General features: G+C 33.9%; 1 protein-coding gene across 8 annotated transcripts in view; it reads right to left on the reverse strand.

Moving 5' to 3' along the window:
• The window catches only part of ECT2 (epithelial cell transforming 2), a 65,581-nt gene that overhangs the window by 25,870 nt on the left and 21,465 nt on the right, over positions 1-18,246 (reverse strand). For all 8 annotated transcript variants that reach the window (XR_008297810.1, XR_008297811.1, XR_008297809.1 and 5 more), the window contains 6 exons: positions 17,308-17,444; positions 12,880-12,999; positions 8,384-8,452; positions 6,512-6,622; positions 5,509-5,605; positions 3,832-3,913 (listed from right to left, as the gene is read on the reverse strand). Coding sequence is in view for 4 of the 8 variants with exons in the window: in XM_027061425.2 (XP_026917226.1) it covers positions 3,832-3,913; positions 5,509-5,605; positions 6,512-6,622; positions 8,384-8,452; positions 12,880-12,999; positions 17,308-17,444 (616 nt within the window). In the remaining 4 variants the exon portion in view is untranslated. The remainder of the gene's footprint in view (positions 1-3,831; positions 3,914-5,508; positions 5,606-6,511; positions 6,623-8,383; positions 8,453-12,879; positions 13,000-17,307; positions 17,445-18,246) is intronic.

Raw genomic sequence — 18,246 nt, forward strand, 5'->3', positions numbered from 1 at the left:
ACAAACCTTATAGAAATAAAAAGGATTATGAGAATACAATGTACAATTGCATGTCAACAAAGTAGATAGCTTAGATGTAATGGACAAATTCCTACAAAGAAACTAACTATAGAAACTGACTCAAGAAGAAATAAAAAGTCTGATTAGGTCTATAACAATAAATTCAAGTAGTGATTCTAAAGCCCAAGTAACTTCATTGATGAATTCTACCAAACACCTAAAGACTTAATAATAAGTTCTTCCCAAGTTCTTCCAAAAAAACAGAAGAATACATTTTCCAATGTATTTGTTAAAACCAATATTAGCCTGATACCAAAGCAGGAGACATCACTAGAAAATTGTAGACCAATATCCCTTACGAATACAGACACCAAAATCCTTAACAAAATACTAACAAACCAACTCCAGCAACATTTAAAAAAGATTATGCACCATAATAAAGTAAGATTTTTATCCCAGGAATACAAGTTTAAGTGCAAATTCAAGGGACCCAGAATGGTCAAAACAATCTTGAAAAGGAAGAATAAAGTTGACAGACTCACATTTCCCCATTTTAAAACTTAATACACAAAGCACAGTAATCAGGACTGTGTAGTACTAGAATAATCATAGTCATTTAGGATCAATGAAATAGAATTAAGAGTAGGACAGAAATAAGCCCTCACATTTATGGTCAGCTGATTTTCAGTAAAGATGCAAAAGAAATTCAGTGGAGAAAGGATGGTCTTTTCAACAAATAGTACTAGAAGAGAGTTCCATATACAGAAATAAACATTGATCCATACCTTGCCCCTTATACAAAAATTAACCCAAAATGGATCATAGACCTAGATAATTTTTACCTAATAACCAAAAACAAAAAATTTCTTGAGGAAAACAGAAAAAAATCTTTGTGACCTTGGGTTAGATCAAATTTTTTTAGATAAAAGTACCAAAAAATAATTGATAAGTTGGACTTCATAAAAATCTAGAACTCCTGTTTTTTGAAAGAAATTGTTGAGAAAAAACAAGCCACGGACTCCAAGAAAATATTTGCATATCACATATCTGACAAAAAACTTTTAACCAGAACAAAGAACTCTCACAGCTCAATAAGACAACAATCCAAATTAAAAAAAAAACAAAAACAAAAAAAAAAACAGACAAAGGATTTGGACATGCATATCACCAAAGAAGATGATATGGATGGCAAATAAGCACATAAGAAAATGCTCATCATTTATCATTAGGGAAAACACAAGTCAAAACTACAATTAGATTTCACTACACAACTATTAAAGTTTCACAAATTAAAATAACTAATCATCCGAGAGTTGGTAAGGACATGGACACACTGAAACTCACCATTTACTGTTGGTAGGAATGTGAAACATTACAACTACTTTTGAAACAGTTTGACAATTTTTTTAAAAGTTACACATATTACCTATTATACAACCTAGCCATTCCTACTACTAGGTTTTTATCCAAGAGAAAGGAAAACATATATCCATACAAAGACTATTTCACAAATGTTCATAGCAGCTTTAATGGTAAGAGCCAGAGCTGGGAAAACAATCAAAATGTCCGACACATGAATGGATCAATCAGTTGTGGTACAACCATACAATAGCAAACAAGAATAGGGGATGCACTACTGATAAAAGCAACAGTAAAGATGAATCTCAAAATAATCAGCTGAGTGAAAAAAGACTCACAAAACACAACATACTGTCTGATTCTATTTAGATAAAATCCTAGGAAATGAAAATTATACAAATAAAAAGAATAGTTGTTGCCCTGGGATAGGAAGTACTGGGAGAGGCAAGGAAAAGGGATTATTACCAAAAGGCATGAGTACACTTTTGGAGGTGATAGAAATGTTCCTTATCCTGATGGTAGTGATGGTTCTGTGGGAGTGTATATATACCAAAATTAACCAAACTACATTTGAAACATACATAGTTTCTAAAAACAAAACATACACATACCGAAGCTACTAGAGCATATGTCTATAACAAATTAATCTATATAAGCTAAGTATATGTAACTAATATTGTAAGAATCTAATTTTAGGGTTTTTGGTTTGCCTAAATGGCAAAGGCTAGTTAAATGGCACTATCTCTTTATTTCCTTTACCTGAAAAATTATGGTTGTTTCAGTCAACCACAATATACATTTAATCCCTAGGCTAAATATTCAAAAATCTCAAGAAATGAGATGGAGATGTGGTCAAACTCTATTAGGTTTGTAAGTCAGCATCACAATTCATCCTTAAAATAACAGCTCCTATAATTCAACATTTATTGAAAACCTATTAAGAGCATGGCATTTAGGATAAGGATATATTAGGGGCGACTGGGTGGCTCAGTCGGTTGAGTGTCCGACTTCAGCCCAGGTCATGATCTCACAGCTGGTGAGTTGGAGCCCCAGGCTCTGTGCTGACAGCTCAGAGCCTGGAGCCTGATTCGGATTCTGTGTCTCCCTCTCTCTCTGCTCCTAACCCACTCGCTTTCTGTCTCTGTCTCTCTTAAAAATAAACAAACATTAAAAAAAAATTAGGATAAGGATATATTAGACATGATTCTTAAAGTTTCAGAAACTTGAGTAATATTGAAAAAGAAGTAAATCTTTAATCACCTGTCTTATCAGTATGCTCATTATCCCTATAGCAGGCAACTGATACTCTTCTAAGGGACACAACAGGTCAAAAGACTATTCCCTATTTAGGTTACTTTACAATCTTTGTTTACAAAACATATTATACATAAATAACAAATACTATAAGATACCAACCCCTTCAGCTTTCTCTTTTGTGAAAATAGGTGTTGACTGCCTACTTCATAGAATTTGTTGAAAGGATCAAGGTAAATTATGTGCAGAGTATGTTAAACCATGAAGTGTGGGGGAAAAACTATTATCCTGACATCAAAATAACAAAAGCATGAAGCATGAAGACTGGCTGATCAACATGTAAAATATAAACATAATTTTAAAAATTGCACAACCCTTTTGGCAGCAACAGATCTAGTATTCACCAATTTGAGCATTATTCTACTGCTGGGCCCTCTCTCTAGAACTAGCAAAGTCTGTAACAGCTCCTTAGCAAGTATTTTTAAGAGACTCTGTTACATATAGAAGCACCTCAGGGACTCTCAGAAGTCATTTAACTAAATCTATTAAACATGTTGATAACGTAAAGTCCAAAGAGTTGAAGTGCCCTTGCCCTCCATGACATAGAACAATTAATAGCAATAGTATTCATTTCTGATTATAATAATCAAGAAAGATCATTTCTGATTAGAGCTAGGTCTCCAAGTTAGACCTAGAGTAATTACCCTAAGTTTAACAATCAAGTACCCAAGTCAATTAATTCCATGGAGTTTTACACTTTTAATACATCTCCAAGAAACACCATCAATTTATATTCTATTAAATTCAAAATAAGAAATAAAAAGTCAAAAGTAAAAGTGAAAGAGTATTATAAATGTTTACTTTTTATTTCACCGTAGTCATCTTCCTGAGTTACATTTGGATAGTTTAAATGAAGACAAGAACAAGCTATGACTGGAGGTATATGAAGAAAATGTCTAGAAGTGCATTTATAACATTACCAAATTTCTAAATCATTGTTACTTTCTAAAACATTGTTAAATGTTTTTGATTAATGACTGTATTCTTAAAATACTTCTCTCTCATCGTTTTAATGTGTAACTACACTATTAGAAAAATAATTTAGATATCACTACATAAAAATTTGCTTTGATATTCTTCTCTCCATTTATGACTCTAATTGCTCTATAATTCCATTTTAATCTAGGCAACAATAAGAAATTGAAATAATGCACTTACGTCATTACTTCCTTTAGTGATCCAATAGCTTTTTCTAGAGTGGTTTTGTCAGGATTTTCTTCGGCTGTATGCTTCTTAAGATCTGTTACGATAAAATGGTTTTTTTTCTGTGATTAGAAAAATACAGTGGTTTTTTATCAAAGACTTTAGAATGCTGTCCATTTTGATATAGGCAGGTTCATTTTTAAAGCTAATATCTAAACTTTACTTTTAAAAAAGTCTTACACAATGTTCCCTTAAGAGCTCTCTTATACGTTTGTTAAGGTTTCCACTAACTAAATGTTTAGAATTGTATTGTATTGACTAAATGTTTAGAATATTACAGATTTTCTTACACTGCTCACACCTAGGTTCCTCAAGCTCTCTCCATAGTGCTTGAATGAAAACGCATGATCCTCAATTAGCTGAGAAGTTATCATATATGGTATATTTCATGTTGGAGCCCATAGCTCTATCACAGAGAATATTCAGTAACCTTGAGAGCGCAGGTTTTATCTTAGAGGTTCATGAGATGCTTATACTTGGACTCTTCTTACCCAGGTTAAGTTCCCTATGCCATATTCCATCTGATGGTTCCATAATACCATACCCACCCGTTTTTTTTTTTTCCTATCCAATCTTTGAAGTTGGAATGATACAAGTAAGGCTTAGAAACTATTTGATGGATTTCTACAAGTACCTAATGAAAAAATAATGAAGGTAAGTAAATAATCCAAAAAAAAAAAAAAAAAAAATCACACTACTTTGTAAAGTTAAGTCACACTATTTGTGTGTATTCTCCTTATAATTTAAAAACAGGATTGCTTTTAAAGACTAGGGAAATCATCTTGTAAACTAACAATTCTAAACTACATTAGATAGCCTTAGGAAAAAAACAAAAATGATTTACTTTTTAAATTACAACTATAATTCATATAGTTCCCAAAATATTTTAAAGAGAAAACTAGATTAAACAGTCACAAAATTAGCCTCCTTATCTGTTACCCGTACTACTATACTTAAGATTTAGGGCTCAAAATACTTTATTACAGACTTACTCCTGTTCGTAATTTAGTTTTCATACGTAATTTAAAAAATATTTCCTAAAAATATTCACTACCTTAACTAAATGTAAAGTAATATACATATGCTTTTCTTTTGCTACAGGCAAAATTTATTCATGAAAATTAACTCTTGTAAAACTCCCTTCCATTGATATGTATAGTTTAAGCTCTAGAATAAATGGATGCATGCTTCAGGAGTGTTCTGCACAATCTAAGAAAAAAAGTAAGCATTAGAGCAAGTATACAGAACTTTATGAAGATTCAGAAAAGGATTATGTAACTGGAGACATATGAATCATCTCTCGTTTTGTGATTCTGTGGCTGAATTTTGTTCAACTGGATGTAAATTAACTGAATTAGTGACACACCGTGAAATGTAATACTTTCAGTAGAGAAACAAAAAACAAAATAATAGTCAATTAATACTGTAACAAATAAAGCATTTTAGGAGACTGAATTATTGTAGCACCAGTGATTATTAAGACCATCCATAAAGGTATTTTCTATATAAGATATAAACTTTAGTGCTGAAATCTAAGAAAACTATGAAAATGAGAAGACTTTCAAAATTTTTAGAATAAAACAATTCCATAAAAAACATCCAAAATAGTCTGAAAATAGATCAGACAAGTACCATTTAAAAGTAACGCAACACTGGGTAACCTCTGTACTGGTCGAATGAGAAGTTCAACAAGGCTTTGCCGTCCACATTCTGGTTTAGCTTGGTTTATCTGAAAGGAATCAATTAAACAATTTTTTAAAAAAAGGTTTTTTGCAAAGATTAAATGTCCTACATTTACTAGATTACACTTTATCACTAATGCCCTGAAAAGAATTAATAGAAGAGATGGGATGGCAGCTATTAAAGATTACTATGACTGAATAATCTTCCAAGGACCTTAATGACCTCCTGGCCACTCAAGGATTGACATCTTAAACACAAAATGAGTTTCTCTGCACTCTCCTATCTATTGTATCTTAAGTTTCTCTTGAGTCTACACAATTCACGAGAAAAAAATAGTTGTGAAGTATTAATTATGCTGATACCATTGAATAAACAAAATAAAGCCCTGGTAAAGAAAAAAAAATTCTTAAAGGCAAAATCAAATCACACTGAAAATTTTTTAGGTGTTTTAGAACTAAAACATGCATAACTTTAAAAAACATGAATAACTACAGACAACATTCTCATTCACTCAGTTCCCTCGTGGCCCCGGCTATCTAAATCTTCTGAAGCTTTGTGGATCCTGGGTGGCTCAGTCGGTTAAGTATCCCACTTCCCCACTTCGGCTCAGGTCATGATCTCATGGTCTGTGAGTTCGAGCCCCACATCCAGCTCTGTGCTGACAGCTCAAAGCCTGGCACCTGATTTAGATTCTGTGTCTCCCTCTCTCTCTCTGCCCCTCCCCTGCTTGCATGCATGCTCTCTCACTCTCAAAAATAAATAAACATTAAATAAATAAACAGATAAAATTTTTCTGAAGCTTTACTATCACTGCCACTCTCAGATATGGCTAAAGTTAATAGGTTACACACTAAGAGGTTCGTACATGGATATATTTTTACTAAATGTATAATTTAAATGAACTCCTTTAGAAATTATTCTCAGATTTTTATTGGAAAGAAATGCACATTACCTTGAGAAAAGCATGAAATCTTGGTTTCTGTTTTTCACATTTAATAATTGTTTCCTTGCTCATTTCAAAGAAGTTTACAAAGGGAGGATAGGTTTTTACCAAATCTTTTGACTAGGGAGAAGAAGAAGAAAAAAATATTAATTTGTTATGGATATTATCCTTAGATAATGAAATTTAAAACCAAATAATCAATAGTCACAATCTGACATACTGCATACAAAAGAAATATTTATAATAAGCTTGTCAAGTTAAATACAGAAATTTTACACATTTCTCATTAGCGAGTTAATTGCTAAACAAAATGCATCAACTGGTACACAAAGCCTAAAACTGCAAACAAAGACTCAGAAAGAAACAAAGTATACTCATACATATTGTATTGACATAAACATGACAAAGTTTTAAAACTTCTATAAGTTCAGAATATAGTAATAAGCACCCCAGGACATGACATGCTATTATTTATTGACAAACCCAAACCATCATTTAAAGTTTATTTATTTAGGGATGCCTGAGTGGCTCAGTTGGTTAAGCATCCAACTTTGGCTCAGGTCATGATCTCACAGTCTGTGAGTTTGAGCCCCAGGTCATCAGGCTCTGCGGTGACAGCTCAGAGCCTGGAACCTGACTCAGATTCTGTGTTTCCCTCTCTCTCTGACTCTCCTCTGCTTGCACTCTGTGTCTCTCTCAAAAATAAATAAATATTTTTTAAAAATTAAAAGAATAAATAAAGTTTATTTATTTATTTTTGAGAGAGAAAGAGTAAGAGTACATGAGTTGGGGAGGGGCAGGGAGAGAGGGAGAGAGAGAATCCCAAGTAGGTTCTGCCAGCATGGAGCCCAATGTGGGGCTCAAACTCATGAACCGTGAGATCATGAGCCAAGCCAAAACCAAGAGTCAGATGCTTAACCAACTGAGCCACCTGGGTGCCCCCAAACCACTACTTAAAAGATTAATTATAGGGCCACCTGGGTGGCTCGGTTGATTAAACGTCCAACTCTTGATTTCAGCTCAGGTCATGCTCTGATGGTTGGGAGATGGAACCCCTCATCAGGCTCTGTGCTGAGTGCTGAGCATGGAGCCTGCTTGGAATTCTCTCTCTCTCCCTCTCTCTCTGCCCCTCTCCCACTGGCACACATGCTACCTCTCTCAAAATAAACATTAAAAATATCAATTATAATACCCAAAATTGCAACAAAAAAGGAAAAATGTCTCAGCTAATTGAGGAGACTAACAGGTATCAAAAAGATATGTGACCGAAAAAAACCAGGTAAGACTATATGGTAAGAATGGAAGTTAGGAGGAGGCCTCAGAAAAGAAAAGTATGTGTGCCAGAACCCAAGGCACTGAAACCTATAAATTGTATTCAAACAGACTGAAAGACACTTAGAAATCCCATTCACAGCACCTCATTCAAAATGAGTTTACTTTATTTGATAAACTTAAGCCATGTGGTTTTGCCCTAGCAAAGAAAAGCAGTTCCTTATAAGCTTTTATGCAGAGCAGACACAAAGACAGTAAAAAATGATATCAACTAAAAAGAAAAAATTAAAAACTCAATTACAGAAAATTTCACAAAATCATTAATCTGTGACCATTTATGAAGGACAAATAACTTGATATATAGTAAAATTTTATGGCACAGTAGGACAATTAGTGTTCCTAACGATGACCTTGGGGTATCAAGAAGTGTTAAATTATATACAGCAAATATGTTTCAGAAGACAAGAACACTTCCGATATATTTTCTAAACACAACTATGTCAAAGTTTTGAAAGCTCACACATTTAAACAAGTAACTGTCATTCCCTGAGAGTACTTAATGAGATGATGCTTTAACCTGAAAACCTAAAAAAGAAATTAAATACTCACATATTTAAGAAAGATGTCACCAATGCTTTTGCTCTCATCCCAATTAACAATAAGGTCTTCCAGATCATCCTGAAAAAGCACAAAATGCAACATTTAAGCTTGAATTTGACAGTCCCTTAAACATTTTCCAATATTTTTGAAATATTCATTTGAAAGAAGTACCTTACAAAGTATATTAATTTGATGTGCAAAACAATAACACACTCTTTCTCCTCAATAAGGAATTAACTTTTTGACTATGAGGAAAATACCCTTTGAAAAATAATTAAGAAAACACAAACAGTGTCAAGTCAATAAGACAGCCTAACTTTCCAAAATGATAGGCCAGTTCAACATCTTTTCTTATTAACTATAAAATTGATTGCCATTATTAATTGTAGAAAACTACTTTTGATCTTGCTGCTAAAGCACCCATCTGAAACTGTAATCTCTAACAGGTCAGCAAATTTTACTTAAAGGGCCAGAAGGTAAATATTTCAAGCCTTGCAGGCCATATGGTTTCTGTTACAAGTACTCAACTCTGTCCATGTAGTGTGGAAGCAGCCACAGACAATTCATAAACAAGTGAATGTGGCTGTGTTTCAATAAAACTTTCTTTAGTAAAACAAGCAAAACTTTACCAAAATCCTAATCTGACTAGATTTGGTCCATCAACCATAGTTTGCTAATTCCTGACCTATAAAATCCTAAAATATTAAATATTTGTAAAAATTTTGAAGACATTTAAAAGTATTCTAAGATAATAAAATACAAATCAGATGGTAAAATGAGATGCCAAGAAATGACATTCCCTAATCGAAATTCTAAAAGTGACTTTAAAGTAGAAATTAATCAATAAGCCCTTATAACCAAAAGTTCTCCAAGTGTCATCCACAGGCTCCCCAGGAAATCTCTGTAGTGGAATTCATGAGATTAAAACTATTTTCATTACAACACTAAAGCTCCATACGACTTTTCCACTCTAATTCTGTCACAAGCATACTAGAGACTTTTCTAGAGGTTACATGATGTGTGATACGACAACAGACTGAATTCAGAAGCAGATATAAGAAAACAGTCTTCTCTTAAGCAAGACAGAAAAAATGTAAAACAGCATCACTCCTCTTACTATTTCAGCTTTGGTAATAAGCTATTTTCCATAAAGGTTATTATTTACAACAAAAGAAAAGAAAAAATTCATAAATAAAACTAATCTTTGGGCAATATAATATAGTAGATTCTGACACTGACTTGCTAGTTTTAAATACTGGCCCTAACTTTGAGACATGGAACAAACTGAGGGTTGGCGTAGGGAAGTGGTGGGATGGGCTAGATGGAAGATGGGTACTAAGGAGGGCACTTGTGATGAGCACTGAGTGTGGTATGTAAGTGATGAATCACTGAATTCTATTCCTGAAACCAATATTGCATTACGTATTAACTAACTAGAATTTAAATTAAAAAAAAAAAAAATACTGGCTCTAGGGTTTGTTCTGTGCCCTTGGACATGTTACTTAACCTCAAAGTGCCTTAATTTCCTATTCTGCAAAATGAGGATAGTAATAATTCTTACTTCAAAGGATTAAATTAGCTAATACTTGTATAGCACTTAGAAGAATCCTTATTAGAACCTGGCTGGCTCAGAGTCAGGGGAGCATGCAACTCTTGATCCCAGGTTGTAAGTTTGAGTCCCATGTTGAGTATAGAAATTACTTAAAAATAAAATCTTTAGGGGTGCCTGGGTGGCTCAGTTGGTGGAATGTCCCACCTCTTGATTTCAACTCAGGTCACGATCCCCGGGTTGTGGGATCAAGCCCCATGTTGGGCTCCACGCTAAGCATGGAACCTGCTTGGGATTCTCTATCACCCCCCATGTCCCTCTATCCCTCTCCCAAACATGCACTCTCTCTAAAAGAAATTAAAAATAAATAAGATCTCAAAAAAAAAAAAAAAGAATCCTTAACAGACTGTAATACTGAGTAAGCAACTATTAACTTTATTTACCTATGTATTTAATATAAAGTACACAGGATATTTGGAAAACTGTGATACAAAAGAGAAAAAACTTAAAGCTCTGCCAATATAATCTAGTAGTCCTCTTTTAAGTATAAAAAACTGGGGGCGCCTGGCTGGCTCAGTCTATAGAGTATGAGACTCTTGATCTCAGGGTTATGAGTTTAAACCCCATAGTGGGTATAATGCCTACTTAAAAAAAAAGTGTAAAAAAACTGTAAGATGGCTGTATATTTATATAAGAACATTGCTATCAGAAAGCAATGTAATCGGGGTGTTTGGGTGGCTCAATCGATTAAGTGTCCGACTCTTGATTTCGGCTCAGCTATGGTCTCACAGTTTGTGAGACATCCCTCACAGTCCTGGGGAATGTAATATTAAGCATGGTGACTATAGTTAACAATACTGTATTGCATATTTGAAAGCTGCTAACAGAGCAGATCTTAAAAGTTCTCATCACAAAGGAAAAACAATTTGTGGGGTGTCTGGGTAAGCTCAGTCAGTTAAGCATCTGGCTATTGGTTTTGGCTCAGGTCATGATCTCACAACTTCATGGGTTCAAGCCCCGCATGGGACTCTATGCTGATGGTGCAGAGCCTGCTTGGGATTCTCTCTCTCCCTCTCTCTCTGTCCCTTCCCTGCTCACACTGTCTCTGTCTCTCTCAAAAAATAAATAAATAAACTTTAAAAGAAAAAAGAATTTGTAATTATGTGTGGTGATAGATGTTAACTAAATTTATCATGGTGATCTCTTCATAATATATATGCATATCAAACTATTATTTGTATAATAAAACTAATACAATGATATGTCAATTAGATCTCAATTTCCAAAAACAAAAACAAAAACAAAAAGCAAGATAGTATTAGGATTTAAGAGAACAGACTCTGAAGTCAGACAAACAAGTATTTAAATCCTAGATCCAACATTTATTAGATGACTGACTTGGGAAAAATTATTTAATTTCTGTGTGTAGCAGTTTCACATCTGTAAAATGTAGACAATAATACCAACTTCTTGATACTGCTCGCTACATGTGCCAGTACTTGATGGCCGGCTACATTTAAAAGAAGGAAAAAACTGCTATGTATAAAAAAAGACAAGAAAATACAATAGAATTTAAAATTTTGGGTGATAGGATTGTGGGTATTTTATACTCCTCTTTCCTTTTCTCCTGATCTTACAAATGTTTGACAACATGTATTATTGGTTTTGTGGTAGAAAAGAACACAGGCTTTGAAAGTTTTAAATGTGTGACAAACTTGAAATCAGCTAAAAAACAACTAATAGTTTAAATATTAGCAATCCAACTTTATAGAAGAAGCTTGAAGAATGTTACACATGAGAAAACTAAAGAGTAACAATCATTTTCAAAGCTCCAGTGAATCAGAGAACATGATTTTCTCTATTGAGATTATGATCCTATACACATAACAAGTGTAACATTTTATATTAGAAGAGCACTTTAACACCGAGACGAACTAAATGAGTGACACAAATTCAAATTGATCCACAAATTAGTGTTAGGACACCAAGATGAAAACCTACTTGCCTTCCCATTCTACCTTTATGCCTGTCAGTGTTTCTTATAAAAGAAAAAATATAACAAAAACACTTTTTGAATATCCAGAAACCAAACTAGAATAAGATTAACCTAGGCTGAAACTCAATAGCTTTTTATGAAAGTAAAGACTCCTTCAGAGTCCCTTTAGATCTAGAAATAAGTGAAAATATGATCATGGATTTTGATAAAGTACAAATGCAAGCATTTAAAATTGCATTTTTATTAACTTATAGATCGTTTATACTTTTGTTTATAATGTACAGTAAAATCAAAATATAATGTACTTGTTTGAAAACATTCTATAATATAGATTGATCTTTTTATTGGAATATGAAATAACCATTCATATAGGTTGTTCTGAAGAGAAAACTGATCAATTTTGCTCAAGTATCAAGTAGAAAATAAAGTTTAACTACTTTTAAAAGTTCAGCTAAATCTGCCCCCAAATTACTTTACTATGACAGACTGGTACCTATAAATCATGGACCCTTCATCAAAGTAAAAATCAGTAAGAGGACAGCATTGTCTTATGTGTTGGTTTTTTTTTTTATTTACCTGACTATAAACAGAGAAATGAACAAAATGGTCTCTAAGTCTCTTGCAGCTTCAGTTTTTCAAACAACTCAAAGCAAAACATACAACCTGAGAGGAACAGTAGGAAAATAAGAAAAATACCACCAGCAACCACATATTTCTATAGAAAAAACTTCAAAAGGTTTAATTCCTTATTTCAGGATTAATCAAAATTAAAAAACAGACCAACAACAAATATTAATAAGGCACTGGAGCAAAGGGACATAAATGATTCAAAGGAATAAATGAGAGAATAAGAAGTTTTAGGTATAAAACTCATTTAGACAATCAATAGTACCTTAAAAAAAACATTATATAAACACAATCCAAAAAGAATTACTACCAACCTAACATACACAAATTTACCTTTATCTTAGTGTGCACATCAAAGATATCAGGGATACTACCAAAAATAGTCTTAATCTCTTCTGGTGCAAGGATAGGCCCACCACGTTGTCCTTCCTCTTCCAATGGTACTTGAAATAACTAAAAGGTTAAAAAAAAAACCACTAGTTTAGATAGGTTATAGGGAAAAAAGCAAACATATTGACAGTGAGGGGCACCTAGATGGCTCAATTGGTTAAGTGTCTGACTTCGGCTCAGGTCATTATCTTGAGGTCCATGAATTAGAGCCCCACACCTCGGAGCCTGGAGCCTACTTCAGATTCTGTGTCTCCCTCTCTCTCTGCCCCTCCCCCTCTCTCGCATACACTCCCTTCCTCTCTCTCTCTCTCAAATATAAACATTAAAAAAACACTTAGAAAAAAACATAATGACAGTGATAAGAGAGAGGTTGATGGAAAAGAAAAAATTAAAAAAAGAAATCTCTCCCTAAATTTGAGACCTTTTTTCTCATAACATTTTCTATTTTATCCTATTTATTTATACATCTGTGTGTATATATATTATCATAAAATGTTATGTTAGAATCTAATAACATGAAATTGCTAGTATAATACAAGAGTAATTTGCACTTTTCTTTCAAATTACTAAGGAAGAAAGCAATAAGCATCAGTGATTTCCAGACATACGCTTAATAGAAATACTAAATGTTTTGACATTTAGAATTTCTGGGTCACCGGCTATACACATTTTTAACTTTACTGGAAGTTTGACAGTAGGTTGGAAACTAGTTTTTGTGTTGGTTTTCTGTGTCCACTGAGGCCTTGCGGTCTTTGGGGTAAAAGCTGGTTTTAGTACACAACTCCCTACTTAGATTTTGGCCTCTGAATATACCTGGCTTCATTTAAAAAAAAAATTTTTTTTAATATTTATTTTTGAGAGACAGAGAGAAACAGAGCACAAGTGGGGGAAGGGCAGAGGGAGAGAGGAGACACAGAATCCAAAGCAGGCTCCAGGCTCTGAGCCGTCAGCACAGAGTCCTACACAGGGCTCAAAATCACAACCGCGAGATCAAGACCTGAGCTGAAGTCCACTGCCCAACCAACTGAGCCACCCAGGCGCCCCATGAATATACCTCACTTTATTATCAGCTTACTGATGTATTTAGAATAATAAAGGCTTTTCTTTTTTGATTTCATTTTTTTTTTTTCTGATTTCAGTATTTTTATTGTTTCTAGTGGGTAGGGTTCATAATTGCAGAAATGGAAGGCCTGGAAAAATATATTTATTTAATATGTTTTTATGTATATAAGTATTTTGGGTGACTAAACTTATAGAAATGTAATTCTTAAAACCAGTAACAATTCATAATCTTCGTTTGAAGTGTTTTGGTTTTTTTTTTAAAGATTTTATTTTTAAGTAACCTCTACATCCAACATGGGGGTCGAACTCACAACCCTGAGACCAGAAGTCACATGCTCTATCGACTGAGTCAGCCAGATGCCCCCATAATTTTCATGTAGTTCTTTACTAATATCTTTTATTTTATTTATTATTATTATTATTATTTTACTTCTGCTCCTCCTGGCCTTTGTGTTATTGTCATTCATTTTATTTCCATGTATGTTAAGAACCCAACAATACATTACTACTTTTACTTTAAATAGTTATTTGACTTTTTAAAATTTTACTTTTTACTTTAAAACCTCCCAGTAGTCTTAAGACATGTTAAACTATACAAAACGGTTCTCTGTACTTGCTTTAAGCCTCCATAAAAAATTAGCCAAACACTTCTGATTCTACCTTTCCAACATTTCTCAAATTTGTCCTATTTTCATTTTCACTGAAAGAAGTTCAAGTCCTCAAAATCTCTAACCAAGACTGCTGAAATAACCTCCAAATTAGTCCTGTCTCCATAATTTGCCCTCTTCAGTACCTCCTTCTAAGTGAAACAAGTTATCTTCCAAAAATGCAAGTCAGATACCATCTTCCCCTTCCCATCAAAAATTCTTCTCTAGGGGCGCTTGGGTGGCTCAGTCGGTTAGGCGGCGGACTTTGGCTCAGGTCATGATCTCGCGGTCCCTGAGTTCTAGTCCCGCGTCAGGCTCTGTGCTGACAGCTCAGAGCCTGGAGCCTGCTTCATATTCTGTGTCTCCCTCTCTCTGACCCTCCCCCATTCATGCTCTGTCTCTCCCTGTCTCAAAAATAAAGTTAAAAAAAAAAAATTAAAAAAAAAAATTCTTCTCTATATTACATATAACACTATACAAAGGCCTTCTCTAGTCTGGCATAGACAGCCTGACCTCAACTCTCACTGTATCCACACCCTACCCCTTGCACCTTAGTTCCCTTAAATCACCCGAAACGCTAATCCCCTAGACTAGTCATTATACCTTGAATGTTGTATACATCTTCAATTGTCTATATTATTTGCACAATCTCAAATACACTCCCTACCCATATTTTTTACATGTACTAATCATACTCCTACTTCAAACTTCACTTCAATTTTTATCTTCTTTATGATACGTTTTCCAATGTTCAACCCACCAAACTTCCAACCCAACACCTTCCTTAAGTTCATAAAAGTAAAACTCCCACCTCACAAATCTCCAAATACCTTAACTAAACCTCCCTCACGATGTTCATACCCTTTTAACTCAGTATTATAATTAGGTATGTATGTTTTATCTCCTCTTCCAATCGAAGCTCCTTTAAAACAGCAATCTTCTTTGACACTTGGGAAACTAATTTATATTAATAGGCACCCAAGTATTATATGAAATACATAAAGAAGCTTCTGGGGCTAAATTAAATTATTCCAAATCCAATTTCAAAAAAAAGGAAGGAAAACATCAGTCCTAAAATAAAGACTGAAGAGAACATTATTATGAATTTAGATCACAATCTTTTAAATAAAATCTTAGGTGAGTTTATAGTAAGCATAGTGGTATGAAATGATGTAAGTCTAATAATTCTAAGGGCCTTTTTAAGGCATTTTAACAAAGTTAATTGATATGCAAATTAGAATTCTGAAACTCCAGTGCATTTACCATGGTCTGAAAGGATTTACATTTCTGGGTAATAAATGCTACCAAAGTACATGAACAGTATATGCCAACGGGATTTTCTGCTACTCGACTACATTTTGGCTGACTATAAAAACTTCAACAAGAAACTCATCCAGAATGATTTCCCTTGAGGAAGAAGAGCAAAGCTGACTTAAAACAAGTAAAGTTTAATACAGCAAAGGGCCTCATAAACCCTTGACTGCTGCTAAACAAATTAACTGTGAAGAATAACCTCTCCATGAATAGCAAGAAAGAAGTCTTTCCATTTCTTATCCATGCATTTTATCAGTAGTACAAGCAACTAAAGGCTATTATATTGAACCCTAATGAGTTATATTAAGAATTCAAATAGAGGTCAGTTAAAAATTAACCCCAATCAGAAGCTCCCTATTATTTTTCTATTCAGAGACAAGCATGATGGTATCAACTTTATTTTTCTGACAATCTCCTTCATTACCTAAAACAAATCTATTACCTCTTTCTGCAGATGCCAAAATAATATCCTATTATTGTATTTCAGAACCTTGAATTTCAGTTTTTTCTTTAATATCATCTTCAGTCTCATCCTAGAAGGATCCATTAGAATTGTTCTTCTTCAGCAATAACTTCATAGTACATTTTAATGATAAGCAAGGAATTAATATTTATGACTAACGACTACATACTTTAAGAAACTTGACACATGAGGGGGGCCTGGGTGGCTCAGCCCATTAAGTGTTTGACTTCAGCTCAGGGCATGATCTCACGGCTCAGTAGTTCGAGCCCTGCGTCAGGCTCTGTGCTGACAGCTCAGAGCCTGGAGCCTGCTTCGGTTTCTGTGTCTCCCTCACTCTCTGCCTCCCGACCCCCTGCTTGTGCTCTGTCTCTCAAAAATAACTAAACATTAAAAAAATTAAAAAAAAAAAAAAGAAAAAAAGAAAAAAAATAAACTTGACACATGAAAGGATTACTGAAAACAAAAATTACATTCATATTGTTATGCTTCATTGCTATTGCTTTTCACATATATACAGTATGACTCCTAGAATGCACACTTTCAGAAAAAGTTATCTACCACATCCGCGTATGAATATAAATGCAGTATCCTGACAGCGAACATGCAAAGTTCTGCATTGAATAAAAGTTAGTTCTCTCCAAGATTATCTACTGAGAATCCTTCTCTTTTTAAAGTCACTATAAAAAATGGTGCTATTTCTATATGAATAAAAGCTACTATTACAGTTATGGTATTTCCCTAATAGCAGATTTTCATCATCCATTTTCATTTTTAGTATCTATGTTCAAATTCTATGCTTATATAATTTGCTTGTAAGAAATAACACTTCTCAGATTTTTTAGTTATGAACACTGGAACAGGGATCATTTTGCACCAAACTCTTACCTGAATAATTGTGGCCAATATATTTACATAATTACTTTCAGTCTGATAAAGCTCTTTTGCAACTTGCCACCTGGCTGACTGCTTTGAAGGAACCGGAGTGGAATTTTTAGAAGACTTAGTACAAGATTTTGGTGTTTCTAAAAGGTAAAAAGGAGGAAAGATCTAATAAAAACCAGATACAAGTACCAGATACTGTGCAGATTTAACAACAAAAAAAGGGGGAAAGATATCCACTCTTAGAAATATACCCATTTAGATTTTCATTAAAGTAAAATTTCTTTACAGGATAAAGCCAGAAAAAAATAATGGTCCAAAGTATCAATGACTCCAAATTGACAGATTTGGCCTGTCATTATACTAAATAATGGCCTGTACTCTTCAAAAACGTTGAAGTCATTAAAAACAGAGAAAGTTAGGAACTATTCCAGATTAGAAGAGACTAGAGAGAGATAACAACTTTCTCTATGATCCTGGATTGAGTCTTAGACCAGGAAAAAAAAAGGAAAAAAGGAAAAAGGAACTTTTTTCTTTTCCTAAAAAGGATATGAGTGGAACAACTAATAAAAATTAAGAGTAGGTCATACATAGTATTAACGTCAATTTCCTAATTACAATACGTGTATTATAGTGGTACAAGAAATGTCTCTCTATTTTAGGAAATACACATTTAAGTATTTAGAAATAAAGGGTCGGGGCGCCTGGGTGGCACAGTCGGTTAAGCGTCCGACTTCAGCCAGGTCACGATCTCGCGGTCCGGGAGTTCGAGCCCCGCATCAGGCTCTGGGCTGATGGCTCAGAGCCTGGAGCCTGTTTCGGATTCTATGTCTCCCTCTCTCTCTGCCCCTCCCCCATTCATGCTCTGTCTCTCTCTGTCCCAAAAATAAATAAACGTTGAAAAAAAAAAAATTTAAAAAAAAAAAAAAGAAATAAAGGGTCATC

Source organism: Acinonyx jubatus, chromosome C2 (genome assembly GCF_027475565.1).
Source record: "Acinonyx jubatus isolate Ajub_Pintada_27869175 chromosome C2, VMU_Ajub_asm_v1.0, whole genome shotgun sequence".
Lineage (NCBI taxonomy): Eukaryota > Metazoa > Chordata > Mammalia > Carnivora > Felidae > Acinonyx > Acinonyx jubatus.